The sequence below is a fragment of the Ranitomeya variabilis genome, chromosome 2 (genome assembly GCF_051348905.1).
Source record: "Ranitomeya variabilis isolate aRanVar5 chromosome 2, aRanVar5.hap1, whole genome shotgun sequence".
In the NCBI taxonomy this organism is placed as follows: Eukaryota; Metazoa; Chordata; class Amphibia; order Anura; family Dendrobatidae; genus Ranitomeya; species Ranitomeya variabilis.
In genome coordinates, this window is record NC_135233.1 from 841,126,590 (window position 1) to 841,149,687 (window position 23,098).

The 23,098-nt window shown below is 43.1% G+C and overlaps 1 protein-coding gene across 3 annotated transcripts in view; it reads right to left on the minus strand.

The window, feature by feature from the left end:
- The window catches only part of DVL3 (dishevelled segment polarity protein 3), a 112,025-nt gene that overhangs the window by 28,486 nt on the left and 60,441 nt on the right, over nt 1-23,098 (minus strand). Inside the window, exon 1 of one of the 3 annotated variants that reach the window (XM_077290141.1) lies at nt 14,628-14,903. The exons of the other annotated variants lie outside the window; for them this stretch is intronic. Coding sequence (XP_077146256.1) covers nt 14,628-14,760 — 133 coding nt within the window. The 5' untranslated portion in view covers nt 14,761-14,903. Of the gene's footprint in view, nt 1-14,627; nt 14,904-23,098 lie in introns of those variants that run through there. 3 annotated transcript variants of the gene reach the window in all.

Sequence of the window (23,098 nt, forward strand, 5' to 3'; positions counted from 1 at the left end):
TTTTTTTTTAACACAAAAAATTTAATTCAGCTCCAATTTGTTTTATTTTACCTACGGTAACAGGAGAAATTGGACCCCAAAAGATGTTGTACAATTTGTCTTGAGTACGATGATACCCCATATGTGGGGTAAACCACTGTTTGGGCGCATGGCAGAGCTCGGAAGGCAAGGAGCGCCATTTGACTTTTCAATGCAAAATTGACTGGAATTGAGTTAGGACACCATGTCGCGTTTGGAGAGCCCCTGATGTGCCTAAACAGTGGATGTAGGATAGCTGCGGAGACACCATCACGTGTTTCTCGACGCAAGCAGTGAATAGCCAGACCTTTCCCCGGGAGGGAACAACCACGGGAAGGGCAGCATCCAATAAAGGAAAACATCCAATACAGGAAAACCACCTATGCCAAGCATGGTATCCATCCACAGACAGCTGTTTCGGGGTGTTTGCCCCTCATCAGTGTGGAGTAGGAATCTGGCTATTAGGAGCAGTGCCTAGTAAAAGGCTGTGAAGGAACAGATGATTGGCCTCGGGGAGACCAAAACATCCAACACCGCGGAGACAACATCACGTGTTTCTCAACACAGTGATCCAGAACACTGCCCCCATCCCTTATGGGAAATATGCAAATGCATGTAGGATAGCTGCGGAGACACCATCACGTGTTTCTCGACGCAAGCAGTGAATAGCCAGACCTTTCCCCGAGAGGGAACAACCACGGGAAGGGCAGCATCCAATAAAGGAAAACCACCTATGCCAAGCATGGTATCCATCAACATAAACAGTGGAAACCCCCCACAAGTGACACCATTTTGGAAGGTAGACCCCCTAAGTAACTTCTCTAGATGTGTTGTGAGAACTTTGAACCCCCAAGTGTTTCACTACAGTTTATCACGCAGAGCCGTGAAAATAAAAAATCATTTTTTTTTCCCCAAATTATATTTTAGCCCCCAGTTTTATATTTTCCCAAGGGTAACAGGAGAAATTGGACCCCAAAAGTTGTTGTCCAATTTGTCCTGAGTACGCCGATACCCCAATATGTTGAGGTAAACCCCTGTTTGGGCGCATGGGAGAGCTCGGAAGGGAAGGAGCACAGTTTTACTTTTTCAACGCAGAATTGGCTGCAATTGAGATCGGACGCCATGTCGCGTTTGGAGAACCCCTGATGTGCCTAAACAGTGGAAACCCATCAATTCTAACTGAAACCCTAACCCCAATTCCAACCCTAACTCCAATCCCAAACCTAACCACACCCCTAACCCTAATCCTAACCACACCCCTAACCCCAACCCTAATCCCAACAGTAAATGTATTCCAAACCCTAACTTTAGCCCAAGCCCCAACCCTAACTTTAGCCCCAACCCTAACCCTAGCCCCAACCCTAGCCCCAACCCTAGCCCCAACCCTAACGGGAAAATGGAAATAAATACATTTTTTTTCATTTTTCCCTAACTAAGGGGGTGATGAAGGGGGGTTTGATTTACTTTTATAGCGGGGTTTTTAGCGGATTTTTATGATTGGCAGCTGTCATACACTAAAAGACGCTTTTTATTGCAAAAAATAGTTTATGCATCTCCACATTTTGAGAGCTATAATTGTTCCATATTCTGGACCACAGAGTCATGTGAAGTCTTGTTTTTTGCAGGACAAGTTGACGCTTTTATTGGTACCATTTTCAGGCACGTGATTTTTTTGATTGCTTTTTATTCCGATTTTTGTGAGGCAAAATGACCAAAAACTAGCTATTCATGAATTTCTTTCAGGGAGGAGGGGGGGGGGGGGGAGGGGGTGTTACGGGGGCATTTATACCGGTTCCACGTTTGGTAAAATTGATAAAGCAGTTTTATTCTTCGGGTCAGTACGATTACAGAGATACCTCATTTATATTTTTTTTTATGTTTTGGCGCTTTTATACGATAAAAACTTTTATATAAAAAAATTATTTTTGCATCGCTTTATTCTGGGGACTATAACTTTATTTTTTCGTTGATGCTGTATGGAGGCTTGTTTTTTTGCGGGACAAGATGATGTTTTCAGCGATACCAAGGTTATTTATATCTGTCTTTTTGATCGCGTATTATTCCACTTTTTTTCGGCGGTATGATAAAGCGTTGTTTTTTTGCCTTTTTTTACGGTGTTCACTGAAGGGGTTAACTAGTGGGACAGTTTTATAGGTCAGATCGTTACGGACGCGGCAATACTAAATATGTGACTTTTATTGTGTTTTTTTTATTTAGATAAAGAAATTTATTGGAACAATTTTTCTTTATTTAGGAATTTATTTTTTTATACATGTAATTTTTTTTTTTTTTTTTTTTTTTTTACTTTATAACATTGCCCCAGGGGGGGACATCACAGTATAGTGTGTCAGATCAGCGATCTGACAGGCACTGCAGGGAGGCTTCCCGGCGCCTGCTATGACGCCTATGACGTACTATCCCGCCCCTGGGAATTAAGTCCCAGGTCACCTCGACGGGATAGTAAGTCATATGGGATAAAGGGGTTAAGCATCCCATCAATTTAATGCATTCCGCAATTTTTGTGCCCATACTGTTATTTTCTGGGAAAAAATGCATTGCGGGAAAAAATAAGGCAGCATGTTCATTAATTTTGCAAATTTTTTTGCAGATTTGCCACTATATTATTGAATTGGGAACCTCAGGAAAAATCCACAAAAAAAATCAGCAAAGAAAAAACACAAACGGATTTCCTGCGAAAGTAGTCCGGATTGGCTCAGGAAAATTCTGCCAACTTTCCTGAATGTGTGCACATAACCTTAGGGTGCGTGTCCACGTTCAGGATGGCCGGCGGTATCGCCGCAGCGGCGAAGCCGCTCGGCGCTAAGCCCCGCCCCCTTTCTGGGACGCGATCATGCCGGATGTGTACAGTACACATCCGGGATCTTCGCACCCCTCGCCATAGGGCCCTGTGATATTACCTGCGGCGACGCAGCGTCGCCGCAGGTAGCACGGACATGCTGCGATCTGAAAAGACGCGCAGCATGTCCGGAGTCGCAGGCCCGCCGCGTGCGGGTTTCCACACATAGTGGACACGGGACTTCAAAAAATACCCTCCACTATGCTGGAACATCTGGACGCTGCGTGTTTGACGCTGCAGCGTCAAACAAGCAGCGTTTACTTACCGTGGACACACGGCCTTAGTGTTCCAGACCTATTTGGTCTGAATCACCTGTGATTCATTCTCTATATCAGGGTGCCCTGTCATTTCCTGTTAGCATAGGACCCGTTGAAGTGCAGCTAGCGCAAAACGGCTATCATCCACAGAAGGTATCCGCTCCTCTCCCGCTGTACCCATGTTATGGACTAAATAAAGGAATGTTAATCGGATGGCGAGTGCCACCTTTTTCTCGGTTTTTGGACTATAATTGCTTTAGCAGTATACTTTGGGTCATTGTCTTGTTGGAAGGTGAACCTCTGTCCCAGTATCAAATAACAAACAAGCATTGCTCAAAAATATTGCTGCATTATTATTATTTATATAGCACCATTAATTCCATGGTGCTATACATGAGACTGGGTTACATCAAAATACAAATATCACTTACAGTAAACAAAACTAACAATGACAGACTGGTACAGAGGGAAGATGACCCTTGCGGGCTTACATTCTATAGGATTATGGGGAAGGAGACAGTAGGTCGAGGGTTGCAGTAGCTCCAATGGTGTTGAGGTGGCGGTGTGATCATTACAGGTTGTAAGCTTTCTTGAAGAGGTGGGTTTTCAGGTTTCTTTTGAAGGATCCAAATGTGGTGGATAACCAGACGTGTTGGGGCACAGAATTCCAGAGGATGGGGGATATTCGGGAGAAGTCTTGGAGGCGATTGGGTGAGGAGCGAATAAGCGTGGAGGAGAGAAGGTGGTCTTGGGAGGACCGGAGTTTAGGTGAGGGAAGATATTGAAAGATTAGTTTGGAAACTTATGGAGGAGAAAGGTTATGGATGGCTTTGTAGGTTAGTGTTGTTAGTTTAAACTGGATACACTGGGAAATTGGGAGCCAGTGAAGGGAATTGTAAAGAGGGGAAGCAGGAGTGTAGCGAGGAGAGAGATTAATTAGTCGGGCAGCAGAGAAGGATGGACTGGAGAGGAGCGAGAGTGTTAGAAGGTAGGCCACAGAGGAGGATGTTGCAGTAGTCGAGGCGGGAGAGGATTAGGGCATGCACAAGCATTTTGGTACAATGAGGGTTGAGGAAAGGATGGACTCTGGAAATATTTTTGAGCTGGAGGCGACAGGAAGTGGAGAGAGCAAGGGATGAAAAAATTATTATTATTTTTTCTATAAAATAGTTTTTATCGTATAAAAGCGCCAAAACATAAAAAAATGACATAAATGAGATATCGCTGTAATCCTTCTGACCCGAAGAATAAAACTGCTTTATCCATTTTACCAAACGTGGAACGGTATAAACGCCTCCCCCAAAAGAAATTCATGAATAGCTGGTTTTTGGTCATTCTGCCTCACAAAAATCGGAATAAAAAGCGATCAAAAAATGTCACGCGCTCGAAAATGTTACCAATAAAAACGTCAACTCGTCCCGCAAAAAACAAGACCTCACATGACACTGTGGACCAAAATACGGAAAAATTATAGCTCTCAAAATGTGGTTACGCAAAAAATACTTTTTGCAATAAAAAGCGTCTTTCAGTGTGTGACGGCTGCCAATCATAAAAATCCGCTAAAAAACCCGCTATAAAAGTAAATCAAACCCCCCTTCATCACCCCCTTAGTTAGCGAAAAATTAAAAAAATGTATTTATTTCTATTTTCCCATTAGGGTTAGGGCTAGGGTTAAGGCTACAGTTAGGGGTGGGGCTAAAGTTAGGGTTTGGATTACATTTACGGTTGGGAATAGGGTTGGGATTAGGGGTTTGTCAGGGTTAGGGGTGTGTTTGGATTAGGGTTTCAGTTATAATTGGAGGGTTTCCACTGTTTAGGCACATCAGGGGCTCTCCAAATGCGACATGGCGTCCGATCTCAATTCCAGCCAATTCTGCGTTGAAAAAGTAAAACAGTGCTCCTTCCCTTCCGAGCTCTCCCGTGCGCCCTAACAGGGGTTTACCCCAACATATAGGGTATCAGCGTACTCGGGACACATTGGACAACAACTTTTGGGGTCCAATTTCTCCTGTTACCCTTAGGAAAATACAAAAATGGGGGCTAAAAAATAATTTTTGTGGGAAAAAAAAAAGGATTTTTTATTTTCACGGCTCTGCGTTATAAACTGTAGTGAAACACTTGGGGGTTCAAAGTTCTCACAACACATCTAGATAAGTTCGCTGGGGGGTCTAGTTTCCAATATGGGGTCACTTGTTGGGGGTTTCTACTGTTTAGGTACATTAGGGGCTCTGCAAACGCAATGTGACGCCTGCAGACCAATCCATCTAAGTTTGCATTCCAAATAACGCTCCTTCCCTTCCAAGCTCTGCCATGCGCTCAAACGGTGGTTCCCCCCCCATATGGGGTATCAGCGTACTCAGGACAAATTGGACAACAACTTTTGGGGTTTGATTTCAACTGTTACCCTTGAAAAAATACAAAACTGGGGGCTAAAAAATAATTTTTGTGGAAAAAAAAGGATTTTTTATTTTCACGGCTCTGTGTTATAAACTGTAGTGAAACACTTGGGGGTTCAAAGCTCTCTCAGCACATCTAGATAAGTTCCTTAGGGGGTCTACTTTCTAAAATGGTGTCTCTTGTGGGGGGTTTCAATGTTTAGGCACATCAGTGGCTCTCCAAACGCAACATGGCATCCCATCTCAATTCCTGTCAATTTTGCATTGAAAAGTCAAACGGCGCTCCTTCCCTTCCGAGCTCTGCCATGCGCCCAAACAATGGTTTACACCCACATATGGGGTATCAGCATACTCAGGACAAATTGTACAACAATTTTTGGGGTCCATTTTCTCTGGTTACCCTTGGTAAAATAAAACAAATTGGAGCTGAAATAAATTTTTTGTGAAAAAAAGTTAAATGTTCATTTTTATTTAAACATTCCAAAAATTCCTGTGAAACACCTGAAGAGTTAATAAACTTCTTGAATGTGGTTTTGAGCACCTTGAGGGGTGCAGTTTTTAGAATGGTGTCACACTTGGTTATTTTCTATCATATAGACCCCTCAAAATGACTTCAAATGAGATGTGGTCCCTAAAAAAAAAATGGTGCTGTAAAAATGAGAAATTGCTGGTCAACTTTTAACCTTTATAACTCCCTAACAAAAAAAAATTTTGGTTCCAAAATTGTGCTGATGTAAAGTAGACATGTGGGAAATGTTACTTATTAAGTATTTTGTGTGACATATCGCAGGTAATATCAAAGAAATTTTACCACTATCATGAAGTACAATATGTCATGAGAAAACAATGTCAGAATCACCGGGATCCGTTGAAGCGTTCCAGAGTTATAACCTCATAAAGGGACAGTGGTCAGAATTGTAAAAATTGGCGTGGTCATTAACGTGCAAACCACCCTTGGGGGTAAAGGGGTTAACAAGGAAAAATGCAAAGTACTACATCTGGGTAATAAAAATGAAAAAAAACATATACAGAATGGGAGGAATAGGGCTAAGCAACAGCACATGTGAAAAAGACTTGGGTATACTAATAGATCACAGACTGAACAGGAGTCAACAGTGTGATGCAGCAGCAAAAAGGGCAAATACAATTCTGGGATGTATTAACAGAAGCATACAGTCTAGATCACGTGAAATCAATATTGCCCTCTACTCCTCTTTGGTCAGACCTCATCGAGAAATACTGTGTCCAGTTTTGGGCACCACATTTAAAAAACAAAAAAACAAAAAAAAAAACAACAAACTGGAGCAAGTTCAGTAAAGTGCAGCACAGATTCATCTCAACTACAACTCCACAGCACTGCCTCACTACTGAGCATGTACGTAAAGTGCAGCACAGATTCATCTCAACTACATCTCCACAGCACTGCCGCACTACTGAGCATGTACATAAAGTGCAGCACAGATTAATCTCAACTAAAAGCAGAGATCCTTTAGATCAGGAATAGAACAGATATTTATAGGACATTTCATTACTTTCTCAAATTATAAAAACACAGCACATCCTGCATTGCACTGTACCCAAATCATTATATATTTTAGGAGTCGGTCCATTTCTTACCAACTCCGATTCCACCAAAATGGACACCGAATCCAACCGACTCCACAGCCCTGTTTACTACACTCGCTTGAATGAGAAGTCATGGAAGAATTGCAATGCTTGTGTAAAGCTTTAGTCAAGAATGCAAACTTCACATTCTGGATATATTCTTCTTTTCAACATGCTTTGGAGACACTTTCACTTTGACGTTGTGAATATATCTAAAACGTTAACTTACCAGATTGGTACATAGCAGCTTAGACATTTGAGCCCATATATGCACACTTCTAATAATCACAAACACTGAAATAAAACAGGTAGCCTAAACATGCAAGGTTTCTTTTTCGGCAGCTGACCAATGATCTGTCCATGCTGACCAAGCGCTGGAATTGTCCCCCAAAAGTGCATATTTTTAATATGAAACTGATTTCAGTGAGCATTTCACATCAAAATCAGTTTGAGAGGTGCCAACAAACCACCTGGCAGTGTTGTAAATAGAAGATCCTTCTATTTAGTCTCAAAACCACTTCATTTATTGAAACAGTTTTAGTGGGATTCCACTTGGAACCAAGGCTGTTGGCTACACTTGCCCCATTGCATTTGACTACTCAACATGCACAAACGAGGAAATTAAAACTACAAATCTGCAGAAGAAACCCAAGGGTAAAGCATGCGCTTCTACCACAGAATCTGCCACAAATACACTATGGATTTTCACCATATAAAACACTCCAAGGGATGATACTGCACTGACCTCAACAAGAAGGGTAAAGAAAAAAAACAAAATAAAAAACAAACACAACCACAGTAGGGTATCTGAAAAGCAATTTTCCTATGCCTTTGTTGTTGGATGTCTCCAAGATATGCCATCACTTTTACCACTGGGGTCATCATGGCCTCCGATAAACATATAAAGAAGAGTGCTTTTCCCAGAAAATAATTTATATTGCTTGAAAAAATATAAGTGCTAATAGTTTATTTTGATCAATTAAATGTAAAATTAAAGATTAAAAAGTCTAAAAATCAATATTTGGTGTGACCACCATTTGCCTTCTAAACAGCATAAAAGCAGCAATTTATCTAGATACACATTCACATAGTTTTGAAGGAACTCGGCAGGGAGGTTGTTCCAAACATCTTGGAAAACTAACCAAAGATATTTTGTGGATGTAGGCTTGTGCAAATCCTTCGGTCTCTTAATTTAATGCTACATAGACCTGCTGATGTTGAGGTGAGGGTCCACGAGTGTCGGCAAGCAGCAGTGAAGGTTCCTGGCAAGTTTACAGCTGTGTTCCATCAAATAGAGTTTCAATGGGAAAATTTGTGGATACCATCTGCGCTGCTGTACAAGTAAGGCTACGTTCACATTTGCGTTGTGCGCCGCAGCGTCGGCGCCGCAACGCACAACGCAAACAAAAACGCAGCAAAACGCATGCACAACGCTGCGTTTTGCGCCGCATGCGTCCTTTTTTTTATTGATTTTGGACGCAGCAAAAATGCAACTTGCTGCGTCCTCTGCGCCCGGACGCGGGCGCCGCAGGGACGCATGCGGCGCAAAACGCAAGTGCGACGCATGTCCATGCTCCCCCATGTTAAATATAGGGGCGCATGATGCATGTGGCGACGCTGCGGCGCAGACCGCAAATGTGAACGTAGACTGAGGCTATGTGCACACGTTGCGGATTTTGCTGCGGATCTGCAGCTGTTTTCCATGTGTGGTACAGTACCATGTAAACATATGGAAAACAAAATCCGCAGTGCACATGGTGCGGGAAAAAAACGCGCGGAAACGCAGCCGTGTTTTTTTTCCGCAGCATGTCAATTCTTTGTGCGGATTCCGCAGCGGTTTACACCTGCTCCATAATAAGAATCCGCAGGTGTAAAACCGCAGGTGGAATCCGCACAAAAACCGCGGTAAATCTGCAGGTAATCCACAGTGCGGCTTACCTGAGAATTTTGCAAAAACGGTGCGGAAACATCTGCACACCCATCTGCAACGTGTGCACATAGCCTTACGGTCCAGATGTATAATTGATGAAAAAAGGGTGTATTTATTCTCTCAACACATTTCGAAGAAGATGCATCTCCTGAGGAAGATGTCCGAGTGACTTTGAAATGCCTTGAGAGAATACATAATGTTTTTATCTGGACTGTTACTTGTGCAGCAGCGTGGATGGCATCCACAAATTCTTCCATTGTAACATTATAATTTGTCATCGGTTTGACTTGTGAATCTGCAGCAGCTGTCAACTCTGATGGGTCTATAAACCTTAATATCAAGAAACATCAGGTGAGTGCAAACAGATTTGGAATTTCAAATAACCATCGGATAAGACCCTATTTGCGCCTTTCTTGTCCTATAGCGGTTCTTTCTCGCAAATGGAGTTTGAAATTTGGTCAATATTAATCATGTACTGAATGCTGAGAAACGCAGGCATATACATAGTCATCAGTTAGGTGTCTGACTCCAAATTTATTGTGCAGGAGGATAACGACCTCAAACATCCGAGGAGGTCAGATCATCACTAGCCAGGACTCCTAGTCCTTTATGCTGATGACCGTTCTTAATGATATTACATATGTCTGGGTCATTGTCCTGTTAAAGAATAAATCTGGATCCAATCAAATGCCCCCTGTTGCTATAGCACGGTGGATAACTACCTGCCTATATTTCTTTCTCAGCATTGAGGTCACCAAAATATAGACAGTGTTGTCAGCCAAAGAATGCAGCAGACGAAAGACAGATACAACAGGCTTTCTCCTCTTCAAAATTGTAAGCTTTCTAGCAATGGCCTCAGCTCAGAACTGGTAGCAACCAGTGGGACCCAGCTACATCCATCTACTGTTCAGTGAAGTCTGGCCAGAAGTGGTCTTCATAGAAGAATTGCAGCCAAAAACCATATATTCTACATGGAAACAAAGGCCAAGTGACTCAACTATGTAAGAAAACAATGGAATCGGGGTGCAGAAAAGTGGCAGCAGGCGTTCTTCACAATGGTACAGTAACGAGCAACTAAAAAGTTATATTCTCACCAGCAATGCAAGATTCATTGTGCAGGCAATTACACAGGACAGCAGCAACAACAAAATCCACGAGACGTTCCCAGATAAGGCATCCAGTGCACATAAACTTGTAAAGAGATATAAAGGTACTTGATATTGGAATGATGAGATAATTTACTGGAACATATGCAAACTACAGAGGGCAGAGGACATCCCCATTGGCCAATGCAGTTTCTTGTGGACTGAAAGCCCCTTGAGAAAGCGCATGTTCACACGGAGCTGACCGATGGGGATGTTTTCTGCTTGGTGCAGTTTGTATATTTTCTAATAAATTAGCGTATTATTCAAGTATCGAGTACAGCTCTCTTTTCAAGTGTACAGTGATGAGTGCCTCCAGGCAACAGTGAAGCATGGTGAAGGATCCTGGCAAATTTAGAGCTGCGTTTCATTAAATGGAGTTTCGTCACGATGAATGCTGTACTAAATGTTGAGAAATACAGATAATTAGGCATCTTCAACATCAGGAAGGTGTCCGAATCCAAATTTATTCTGCAGGAAGACAATGACCTCAAGAAAGCTCCAAAGTCAATAAGAACCATCTGTGGCATAAAAAAAAAAAAAGAGCAATGAGTCCTGAAAGTGATGGTATGACCCCAACAGAGCCCAGATCTCAACATCAGAGTCTTGATTGGGATTACATTAAGAGACAGAAGGTTGTACACAAGCCTACATACACAAAAGATCTGCGGATGGTTCTCTAAGGTGTTAGGAAAAACCTTGTTACTAAGTTCTTTCACAAACTATGTGCAAATGTACCTAGAATTGACGCGGTTTACAAGGCAAAGAGTGAGCACACCAAATATTGAATCGATTTAGATTTCCCATTTATGTTAATTGATAAAACTATTTAAATTTCTATTTAAAAAAATCCCATCACACCTGCCTATATCTTTTGCACAGTACTGTATAGGTTAAACCAGTGATTTTCAACCTTTTTTGAGCCGCGGCACACTTTTTATACTTAAAAAATCCCGGGGCACACCACCAACCAAAATGGCACAAAATGACAGAAACAGTACATATTCTACATATAGTTAATAATATAGATTCTAAATGTATTTATACTCACTCAGTGTGAAACCTGGGCCTGTTTCGATAAACACAAAAGGGATATCCTGGAAGGAATGGTGGAAATCCGCACCGTGTGCACATAGCCTAATTCCAAGCCTAATTCCAAGCCTAATTCCAAGCCTAATTCCAAGCCTAATTCCAAGCCTAATTCCAAGCCTAATTCCAAGCCTAATTCCAAGCCTAATTCCAACCCTAATTCCAAGCCTAATTCCAACCCTAATTCCAGCCCTAATTCCAGCCCTAGCCCTAAGTGCAGCCCTAGCCCTAAGTGCAGCCCTAGCCCTAAGTGCAACCCTAGCCCTAAGTGCAACCCTAGCCCTAAGTGCAACCCTAGCCCTAAGTGTAACCCTAGCCCTAAGTGCAACCCTAGCCCTAAGTGCAACCCTAGCCCTAAGTGCAACCCTAGCCCTAAGTGCAACCCTAGCCCTAAGTGCAACCCTAGCCCTAAGTGCAACCCTAGCCCTAAGTGCAACCCTAGCCCTAAGTGCAACCCTAAGTGCAACCCTAAGTGCAACCCTAAGTGCAACCCTAAGTGCAACCCTAAGTGCAACCCTAAGTGCAACCCTAAGTGCAACCCTAAGTGCAACCCTAAGTGCAACCCTAAGTGCAACCCTAAGTGCAACCCTAAGTGCAACCCTAAGTGCAACCCTAAGTGCAACCCTAAGTGCAACCCTAAGTGCAACCCTAAGTGCAACCCTAAGTGCAACCCTAAGTGCAACCCTAAGTGCAACCCTAACCCTACCCCTAATGAAAAAACAAAAATAATTATATTTTCTGTATTTTATTATTATCCCTACCTATGGGGGTGATAAGGGGGGGGGTTTATTTACTATTTTTTTTATTTTGATCGCTGTGATAGAACTTATCACAGCGACCAAAATGTACAGGAAATAATCTGCCAGCAGATTCGGCGGGCGCACTGCGTATGCGCCCGCCATTTTCCAAGATGGCGGCGCCCATGGAGAAGACGGACGGACACCGGGAGTGACATCGGAGCTAGGTAAGTATGGGGGGGTGGGATCGGAACACGGGGGGGGGGGGGGGGGGGGGGGAATCGGAGGACCGGGGGAGGGGACAGGAGGGAGGAGGGGAGCGGACAGGAGATCGGGGCAGAAAGGACGACTGGGGAGGCGATCGGTGGCGGTGGGGGGGGGGGGGGCAGATCGGGGTCTCCAGCCATGGCGGATGCTATTGCAGCATCGGCCACGGCTGGATTGTAATATTTCACCATTTTCATAGGTGAAATATTACAAATCGCTCTGATTGGCTGTTTCACTTTCAACAGCCAATCAGAGCGATCGTAGCCACGGGGGGGTGAAGCCACCCCCCCTGGGCTGAAGTACCACTCCCCCTGTCCCTGCAGATCGGGTGAAATTGGAGTTAACCCTTTCACCCGATCTGCAGGGACGCGATCTTTCCATGACGCCACATAGGCGTCATGGGTCGGGCACCATAGTTTGGGGAACTTTCCCCGCGGCACACCTGACCATGTGTCGCGGCACACTAGTGTGCCGCGGAACACTGGTTGAAAATCACTGGGTTAAACAATGGTTCTTGTAACACGACGTTAGAGGCATAAAACAAGTCACCAATTGTTACTATACCGCCTTATAAGAAATATTCCGCTAAACTTAGGCTCAGATTATACCAAGATTTAATTCTATGTTCACACATTGCATTTTTTTAATGCAAATTTTAAGCTATGAGATTTCAGAAATTTCACTCACACCGATTTTTTCCTGACCGAATTGGAAAACTGCAGCATGTCACTTTTTTCATCCATGGAAAGCAAGGAGTAAGTGCAAAAACGCATAAAAAAACCGCAGGTAACAGGTTTTGGTATGTTTTTGGTGCAAAAGTTGAAAAAAAAAAAAAATATATATATATATATATATATATATATATATATATATATATATATATATATATATATATATATATATATATATATATATATATATATATATATATGTATATATATACACACACACACACACACACATACACACTTACTTTATCAGCATGTGCAAGAGAAGAGCAGGTTTTGCCTGTAGAGGAGAAAACGCAGCAAAAACGCAAAGTGTCAACATAGCCTGAAGCTGTATTTAAAACTGCAAGGTAAAACATGCACACGGTTGAGTAAAGTTGAATAAGGGCTCGTGCACATGTTGCCATTTCGGTGTGTTTTTGCCATGCAGATTTGTTAGCGATCCTAATGCCAGCAAAGTGAATGAGAAACCTGACGCGTCATGCACACGTTGCTTATTTGAGACTTGCAGATTTGGTGCAGAAAAGAATCTGCAGCACGTCAATTCACTGTGCATTTTTGACAGTGTTTTTCACCATTGACTTCAGTCAAAAGCACAGGGCAAAAACACATAAAGAAAACTCGCTTTTTTTTGCAGCTGCCTTTTTGCTGCATAGAGATGCAGACATTTCTGTATCCATTTACTCAATGTGAGCACATCGCCTAAATGCTGTTTTCAGACTTTACTCTGCACGAGCAGACCTTGTTGGGCTAAAGAATATGGGTACTGTTATACCGTATAAAATTACTTATGTGCCAGCTTGGAAGAAGACAGGGCCGACCATTCCTAAAGCCTGTATATTTACCGTACTTTAAAGTTGGAATTAAGGGAACTCTTGTCTTTCAGAAAATTGAGATAGTAAGTAACATGTTACAACATTTTAGTTTTGTAAGAGACCGTAATAAGAAATACATAAAAGGTTTTTCATCAAGTTCAAGCAGAACATGAACGGCAGACAAAACACGCAGGCCGTGCATCTGGCATGAAGAGCAAATACAGCAGAGACAGATTTTACACTGATACCTGATATGTGACATCGGACGCCTCCTTCAAACAACCAAAATAACCGGTTTAGCCAAACAAACAGAGCGCTAACAAAGCAGCAGAAAGAATGCAGAGATCCGGGCAGTACTGAGCGAGTATACATGGAACACACAGGGACGACTATTTTATACCCATAGCTTGGGTTTTCAAAAGTCTAGCTTAGACCATAAATGTGAGCTCAGAGGCAGCGGAACGTGAAGATTTAGCCATCAAATTCAGATGTGTGTGCAGTTGTGCTTGTTGGACTACTTACATGATATGTTTTCCGAGAAATAAAAGGACTGCCAGTAGAGGGGATGAGGGGACTAACCAGCAACCTGTAGCCTTCTGACCACAAAAGAGAAAAAAATATGCATGCTCTGTAATGTAAATAGTATACTAAAGCATTGTAAAAAAGATTAAAGATTCAAAGATTATCAAAAAGGGTCCGATATAAATTCTGTAACTATAAACCACGGCCATATCAGAGCTAAGCCCCACCACACATGACAGCTGATCACATCCTAAAGACACTCACATTGCAGGCTTCGCTGATCAGGACCGGGGTACCAGAAATCTGGGTGCACATCGAGGGGGTGATGTGAGGTTGACCGAGCTCTGGATGTCGAACGACTCCTCTCCTTATTTCCAAAGCAGAGAACCATGACCATTCTGGCTATAGATGGCAAATCCAATACCACTCATTGAACAGATATAGCCTACACTTCATTAAACCACCAAGAGGTGCCGGCTGCAGACACATCCATCTCCATGAAATAGCTCACATCTATACTCTTCTTATACAGATGGCACGTCATGCAGTTGTGCTCTGTCAGATGTGGCTTTCTAGCTTATGTCCTCTTGCAGGAGTTCATGCCTTGTTGATCAGGCGCCTCCTCCTCTTCCTCCTCTCCCACGCTTTTACCTTGCGGAGGGGTGGGTAGCATGTCTCTCAGCAACTAAGTCAAACAATATAGTTACCTGCAGGGTGTAGGCTGGCCTTCATCTACTTATATGTGCAGCAAAGGCTTTGTGACAGAATGGTACAAGGTAACAATAGTCCCTATCCATTGTAGGTTATGAATACACCTGGTGCCACTGGAGCTTACAGAACAAACTGAATTACTCGAAAATCGCAAAGACCGATATTAGTACGAGGCAGCCCCAGCCCCTGACTACAAGTTATCTGAATGGTGTCACATTAGTACAAACTGTACGACCAATGACACTGTTCCCAAACTATCAAACCAATCCTCAAATAGGTTCATTATATACAGTAGAAATGATGGTGAAATTAGAAAGATAGCTTTCAGTTTGGAGAAAAACACGTGTCAGGCAAGTCAATAGTGGAGGTTATCAAAGACCTTTTCCTTAGGACAGGTCATCAATAACTTATCGGTGGGATTACGACACTTGGCACACCCGCCAGTTCCTGATGCCGGACGGATGTACTCTGTTACAGAGCAGAACTACACAGCTAGGTTAACTACATAGTGGCCTCAGGATGGTAATTCACATCCACCGCTACCAATGCGAATTGGGGGCAGATGTTCAGTGCCCGGCGATGTCCAAAATACATTTGACTGATCTGGGATGTGCAACTCTGCAGTTTGGCACATAAGGCCAACACCATCTGATCGGCAGGGTTCAGAATGTCACACACCCACAGATCAGATATTTATGCCTATCCAAAGTTGTATCAGCAATATAAAAGTACTGCTCCACTCCTTATCCCCTTAGTGACGGAGCCAAATTTTTGAAATCTGACCAGTGTCACTTTAAGTGGTAATAACTCTGCAACGCTTCAACAAATCCCAGTGATTTGAGATTGTTTTTTCGTGACACATTACACTTTATGATAATGGTAAATTTAGGTGAACATGTTTTGTGTTTATTCATAAAAAAAATATCAAAAATTTGAGAAAAATTTAAAAAATTAGCAATTTTCAAAATTTGAATGGTTATCCCTTTAATCCAGATGGTGATACTGCAGCAAACCATTAATAAATAATATTTCCCACATGTCTGCTTTACATCAGCACCATTTGTAAAATGTTATTTTATTTTGTTAGCATTTTAGGAGGATTAAAAACGTAGCAGCAATTTGTCATTTTTTCAAGGAAATTTACAAAATTTATTTTTTACGGACTTATCAATGTTTGAAGTGACTTTAGGGGTCCTACAGTCATAGCCAAAAGTATTGACACCCCTGCAATTCTGTCAGATAATACTCAGTTTCTTCCTGAAAATGATTGCAAACACAAATTCTTTGGTATCATCTTTACTTAATTTGTCTTAAATGAAAAAAACACTAAAGAGAATGAAGCAAAAAGTAAAACATTGATCATTTCACACAAAACTCCAAAAATGGGCCAGACAAAAGTATTGGCACCCTCAGCCTAATACTTGGTTGCACAACCTTTAGCCAAAATAACTGCGACCAACCGCTTCCGGTAACCATCAATGAGTTTCTTATAATGCTCTGCTGGAATTTTAGACCATTCTTCTTTGGCAAACTGCTCCAGGTCCCTGATAATTTGAAGGGTGCCTTCTCCAAACTGCCATTTTTAGATCTCTCCACGGGTGTTCTATGGGATTCAGATCTGGACTCATTGCTGGCCACCTTAGAAGTCTCCAGTGCTGTCTCAAACCATTTTCTAGTGCTTTTTGAAGTGTGTTTTGGGTCATTGTCCTGCTGGAAGACCCATGACCTCTGAGGGAGACCCAGCTTTCTCACACTGGGCCCTACATTATGCTGCAAAATTTGTTGGTAGTCTTCAGACTTCATAATGCCATGAACACGGTCAAGCAGTCCAGTGCCAGAGGCAGCAAAGCAACCCCAAAACATCAGGGAACCTCCGCCATGTTTGACTGTAGGGACCGTGTTCTTTTCTTTGAATGCCTCTTTTTTTCTCCTGTAACCTCTATGTTGATGCCTTTGCCCAAAAAGCTCTACTTTTGACTCATCTGACCAGAGAACATTCTACTAAAACGTTTTAGGCTTTTTCAGGTAAGTTTTGGCAAACTCCAGCCTGGCTTTTTTATGTCTCGGTGTAAGAAGTGGGGTCTTCCTGGGTCTTCTACCATACAGTCCTTTTCATTCAGACGCCGACTGATAGTACGGGTTGACACTGTTGTACCCTCGGACTTCAGGGCAGCTTGAACTTGTTTGGATGTTAGTCGAGGTTCTTTATCCAATATCCGCACAATCTTGCGTTGAAATCTCTTGTCAATTTTTCTTTTCCATCCACATCGAGGGAGGTTAGCCACAGTGCCATGGGCTTTAAACTTCTTGATGACACTGCGCACGGTAGAGACAAGAACATTCAGGTCTTTGGAGATGGACTTGTAGCCTTGAGATTGCTCATGCTTCCTCACAATTTGGTTTCTCAAGTCCTCAGACAGTTCTTTGATCTTCTTTCTTTTCTCCATGCTCAATGTGGTACACACAAGGACACAGGTTGAGTCAACTTTAATCCATGTCAACTGGCTGCAAGTGTGATTTAGTTATTGCCAACACCTGTTAGGTGCCACAGGGAAGTTACAGGTGCTGTTAATTACACAAATTAGAGAAGCATCACATGATTTTTTGAACAGTGCCAATACTTTTGTCCACCCCCTTTTTTTATGTTTGGTGTGGAATTATATCCAATTTGGCTTTAGGACAATTCTTTTTGTGTTTTTTCATTTAAGACAAATTAAATGAAGATAATAATAATACCAAAGAATTTGTGTTTGCAATCATTTTCAGGAAGAAACTGAGTATTATCTGACAGAATTGCAGGGGTGTGAATACTTTTGGCCATGACTGTATATATTGGGAAACCCCCAAACGTGATACCATTTTAAAAACAGCACCCCTAGACATATTGAAAACTGCTGTCAGGTAGTTTATTAACTCTTCAGGTGCTTTACAGGAATTAATGCAAAGTGGCGTGACAGAAATGAAAATGTGAATTTTTACCACCTAAATGCCTCTAACTTCTGAACAGATTACTATAGCCGGCAGACTCTAAAGGTACCTTCACACTGAACAACTTAACAACGATAACGATAGCGATCCGTGACGTTGCAGCGTCCTGGATAGCGATATCGTTGTGTTTGACACGCAGCAGCGATCAGGATCCTGCTGTGACATCGTTGGTCGGAGCTAAAAGGCCAGCACCTTATTTCGTCGCTGGCTCACCCGCTGACATCGCTGAGTCAGTGTGTGTGACGCTGATTCAGCGATGTCTTCACTGGTAACCAGGGTAAACATCGGGTTACTAAGCGCAGGGCCACGCTTAGTAACCCGATATTTACCCTGGTTACCATTGTAAATGTAAAAAAACACAAACACTACATACTTACATTCCGGTGTCTGTCGCGTCCCCCGGCGTCCGCTTCCCTGCACTGTGTCAGCGCCGGCCGTAAAGCAGAGCACAGCGGTGACGTCACCGCTCTGCTTTACGGCCAGCGCTTACACAGTGCAGAGAAGCGGACGCCGGGGGACGCGACAGACACCGGAATGTAAGTATGTAGTGTTTGGTTTTTTTAACATTTACACTGGTAACCAGGGTAAACATCGGGTTACTAAGCGCGGCCCTGCGCTTAGTAACCCGATGTTTACCCTGGTTACCCGGGGACTTCGGCATCGTTGGTCGCTGGAGAGCTGTCTGTGTGACAGCTCTCCAGCGACCACACAACGACGAAACAGCGAAGCTGCAGCGATCGGCATCGTTGTCTATATCGCTGCAGCGTCGCTTAATGTGACGGTACCTTAAGGCCGCTATTTGGTCATGAATTGCCATGACAAACATCAGGACCACACAATCATGATCTGAGTGGACCAATTAGGATAAAGAGGAAGCCCCCACACTGTTAACCATTTATAATGATGTAGTCACTATTGACAGCAGCATCTAAGGGGTTAAAAAGATATGGATGGTGCAAACACTGATCGTGGCTGATGCAGCAAGTTGTCAACTATAGTGGACAGCTGACAGCTGCTGGATTGTCACCTGTATGGGGAGGCTATTCTCTTATATCAGGTCAGTTAAAAGACGTATTGGCTGTCATTAAGGGGTTAATAAAGAACCTTTAGAACAAATATATGACTTTTCCAAAACACAGTATAGAGTGATGCATGCCTCCAAGACACTGTATAAAAAAGCAGGATCCTGGAAAAGTTGGGTTGACTGTGTTGCAGTATACAGGATTGATCAAATATTTCCTTGTCAGGCGTTACCGCAAATTTCTGCTTGTTGTTTTTTTTGTTGCAACAGATAGATTCCCCTCCCCCATACAAACCCAGGTTGTAGTTACTATTTAGTATTCACAAACTAATAGTTTTCTGACAACATCCATGGAAATGTAAATTCTTCTTCAGTGATCGCCAGTGGACTCCTCATTAAAAAATTCCCAGACATGTGTTGCTTTACCACACCCTCCATACACAATCCGCATTGTAAGCGAATGCAGGGCTGGAATGAAAATCCAGAAAACCAGCAATGCAGTACAGACAAACCAGTTTCTGAATGCTAGTAAAATGCAAACAATGTTCTGCATACATTATAAGGCAAATGTGTCTCTGCTGTCCAAGAAGATCCCATGCGGGAAAAAAGGGGCCAGACTCTGCTGAAAGCTTGTGACCACAACAAAGGCATGTCTACAGGTAGCACCACACCACAGCCTTGGATATGGCCATGCGCAGTTCACATTAACACCATCCTGCCTAACCCACTCCCCCCCATTTTAAAAGCCATAACCATTGTGAGGGGATGACTCCACTGCTTCACAAGGTAGACACAACGGTTCTGGTAATAGATCACCTGCTGGTTTACTATGGACAGCATAAAACCTTAGCAGGGTTCAGCAAAATAGACAAAGCCTTTCTGGCATAACGGTAGAACAAGAAAAAATCTCCATCAGAGTCCTTTTCCTGCATGCTTCACCGCGGGTAGCACACAGCATCCTCAGCTCCTCCTGGAGCCACATGGGAGTTCCACCTCTCCCAAGACACAGCCCAGATGTCCATGTATTTAACAAAACCATGTGATGATCACATGACCGTGACATGACCGCACGTCCTGTTTATTCACATGCCGATGTTGGCTCTGCAGGAGGAGATATGGTGAGATCCCTTCCTCCTATTCTATGGGTGCTCACAAAACCAACCCATATATAACTGGAGGAAATATATCCTGGTCTTACATTACTGATGCCAATATGCACAGTGACACATCTCCCTCTTCATACACTGTGCCAGTGACCCTGTCACACCATCTTATGTTCTGTTGCGATAGCCACATGAAGGCTTTTTGTTTTATTTTTTACATAAGTTGTAGTTTTGAATTATACTATTCAGTTTATCAAAAATAAAAAAGTTGAGTGCAATAAAGAATATATCACTCATTAGCAGTACACATCACCTCGAACATTTTTTTTTTTCATGCAAGTACAATTACAGCGATACCAATCACATTTTAGTGGTTAAAAGAAGAATTTGAAAAGTGAACTTCTGTATTGCCATTTTCAGAGACTTATAATTTTTTTTTTCTATTTTTCTGTGGACGAAGACTATTTTGTTTTGTGTGCCGAGCTGTAGTTTTTATTGGATTTTTTTTTTTTTTTTTTTTTAGATATATACGAAATTTTGATCACCTATTGAATTTCTTTCCATTTCGGGAGAGGAAAGGTGAAGGGAGAAAGCGCTAACCAAAAAACTAATTCTGGAGTTTTGTCATCAATTTTTTTGTTTGTTATTTTTTTTTTTATAAATTAACCTATATGATAAACGTCATTAAAAAAAAATAAAAAAAAATCTAAAATAGGTATTTTTTTTTTACATTTCTTAAATATCCATGCTGGGACCAAGGGTGGAGTGAAAGTAATTTTTGGAGGTTTTTTTTTTGTTTTGTTTTTTAAACTTTGCACTGTCTATTGCTGGCTGTGGAATGATTTACCAGTAACTGAAAATCAGTCAGCGAGATGGTTGTGCCAATTTATGGCAGAAGCTGCACCACCATTGGACTTTATGGATCTACCCTAAAGTTCAGCTCAACTTTCCTGTGGTCGCAAATCAGCTGTGAGGAGGTTAGAACAAGATAGGATTTATAAAAATCATCAGAACAGCGCAATGACGGATTGCCAGTTACGAGCCAGAAGTAGACAGTGAAACTATGAGGGTATTAAACGAAAAGGGTGCAAAATTCTTAATGAAACACAGTTATAAGTCCAGGAGTCTCGGCAGGTGTAAAGGTCGGAATATTATCAGCATTGCTCACCAAGTCAATGAATAAAGCCCCCGTCACACTAAGCGAGGTCGCTAGCGAGATCGCTGCTGAGTCACAAGTTTTGTGACGCAACAGCGACCTCAGTAGCGATCTCGCTATGTTTGACACGTAGCAGCGACCAGGCCCCTGCTGTGAGATCGCTGGTCGTGTCGGAATGGCCTGGACCTTTTTTTGATCGTTGAGGTCCCGCTGACATCGCTGAATCGGTGTGTGTGACACAGATTCAGCGATGTCTTCACTGGTAACCAGGGAAAACATCGGGTTACTAAGCGCAGGGCCGCGCTTAGTAACCCGATGTTTACCCTGGTTACCCGGGGATCTCGGCATCGTTGGTCGCTGGAGAGCTGTCTGTGTGACAGCTCCCCAGCGACCACACAGCGACTAAACAGCGACGCTGCAGCGATCGGCATCGTTGTCTGTATCGCTGCAGCGTCGCGAAGTGTGACGGGGCCTTTACCCCTTCAAAAAAAAAGGGCAATTTAAATATAACCCTGTAGATGACCATTTCTTTTAATGGCTTCAGTTTAGTGTCCGCGTTTCCACATACCACCCCACGAGGAAGCCAATGCGAAATGCGTGTCGGGACTCCATCTGGACACGCACGGGCACACACCTTATGGGTAAGAAACACCTCTTCTAATTTGTTTTTTTATTCACACATACTGATTAGTACTGTTCAGTATTCTACGCCGATTGTGGAGTCAGGTGGCATGTATATAGTCTTTCATTTGATCACCCTGTTAGGCCAGTCTCACACGTCCAGATAATTCCGGTACCGGAAAAAACCGGTACCGGAATTATCCGTGTGCCCCTGCGTTTCTGTGGCACATCAGTGTGGCACACGTGTGCCTCCCGTGTGCCGCCTGGGTACCACACACACCGTGCAGGAGACAGCGCTAAAGTTTAGTGCTGTCCCCTGCATCGTGCTGAAGCCGCGATTCATATCTTCTGTGCAGCAGCGTTTGCTGTAAAGAAGATATGAATAATCCATTTTTTTAGTGGTATTTCGTGTTTAAAATAAAGCTCCATGTCCCCACCCCCTGTGCGCCCCCCCCCGCTGTTGTGAAAATACTCACCCGGCTTCCTCGCAGTGTCCTGTCCTGGCCGCAGCTTCTCCTGTATGCGGTCACGTGGGGCCGCTCATTTACAGTAATGAATATGCGGCTCCACCCCTATGGGAGGTGGAGCCGCATATTCATGACTGTAATCGGCGGCCCCACGTGACCGCATACAGTAGAAGGTGCGGCCAGGACAGGAAGCAGCGACAGCCAACGAGGGAGCCGGGTGAGTATTTTCAGAACAGCGGGGGGGCGCACAGGGGGTGGGGACAGGGATCTTTATTTTAAACACGAAATACCACAAAAAAAAATGGATTATTCATATCTTCTTTACAGCAAGCGCTGCTGCACAGAAGATATGAATCGCGGCTTCAGCACCATGTGGGGGGGGACAGCGCTTACTGGAGCGCTGTCTCCTGCACGGCACACGGAGAACGTCCGTGTGCGGTACGTGTTTTACACGGACCCATTGACTTTAATGGGTCCGTGTAATACATGCGCTCCCACGAACACTGACATGTTTCCGTGTTTGGCACACGGAGACACGGTCCGCAAAAAATCAATGACATCTGCACAGATGCATTGATTTTAATGTGTCTACGTGTGTCAGTGGCTCCGGTACGTGAGGAAACTGTCACCTCACGTACCGGAGCCACTGATGTGTGAAACCGGCCTTA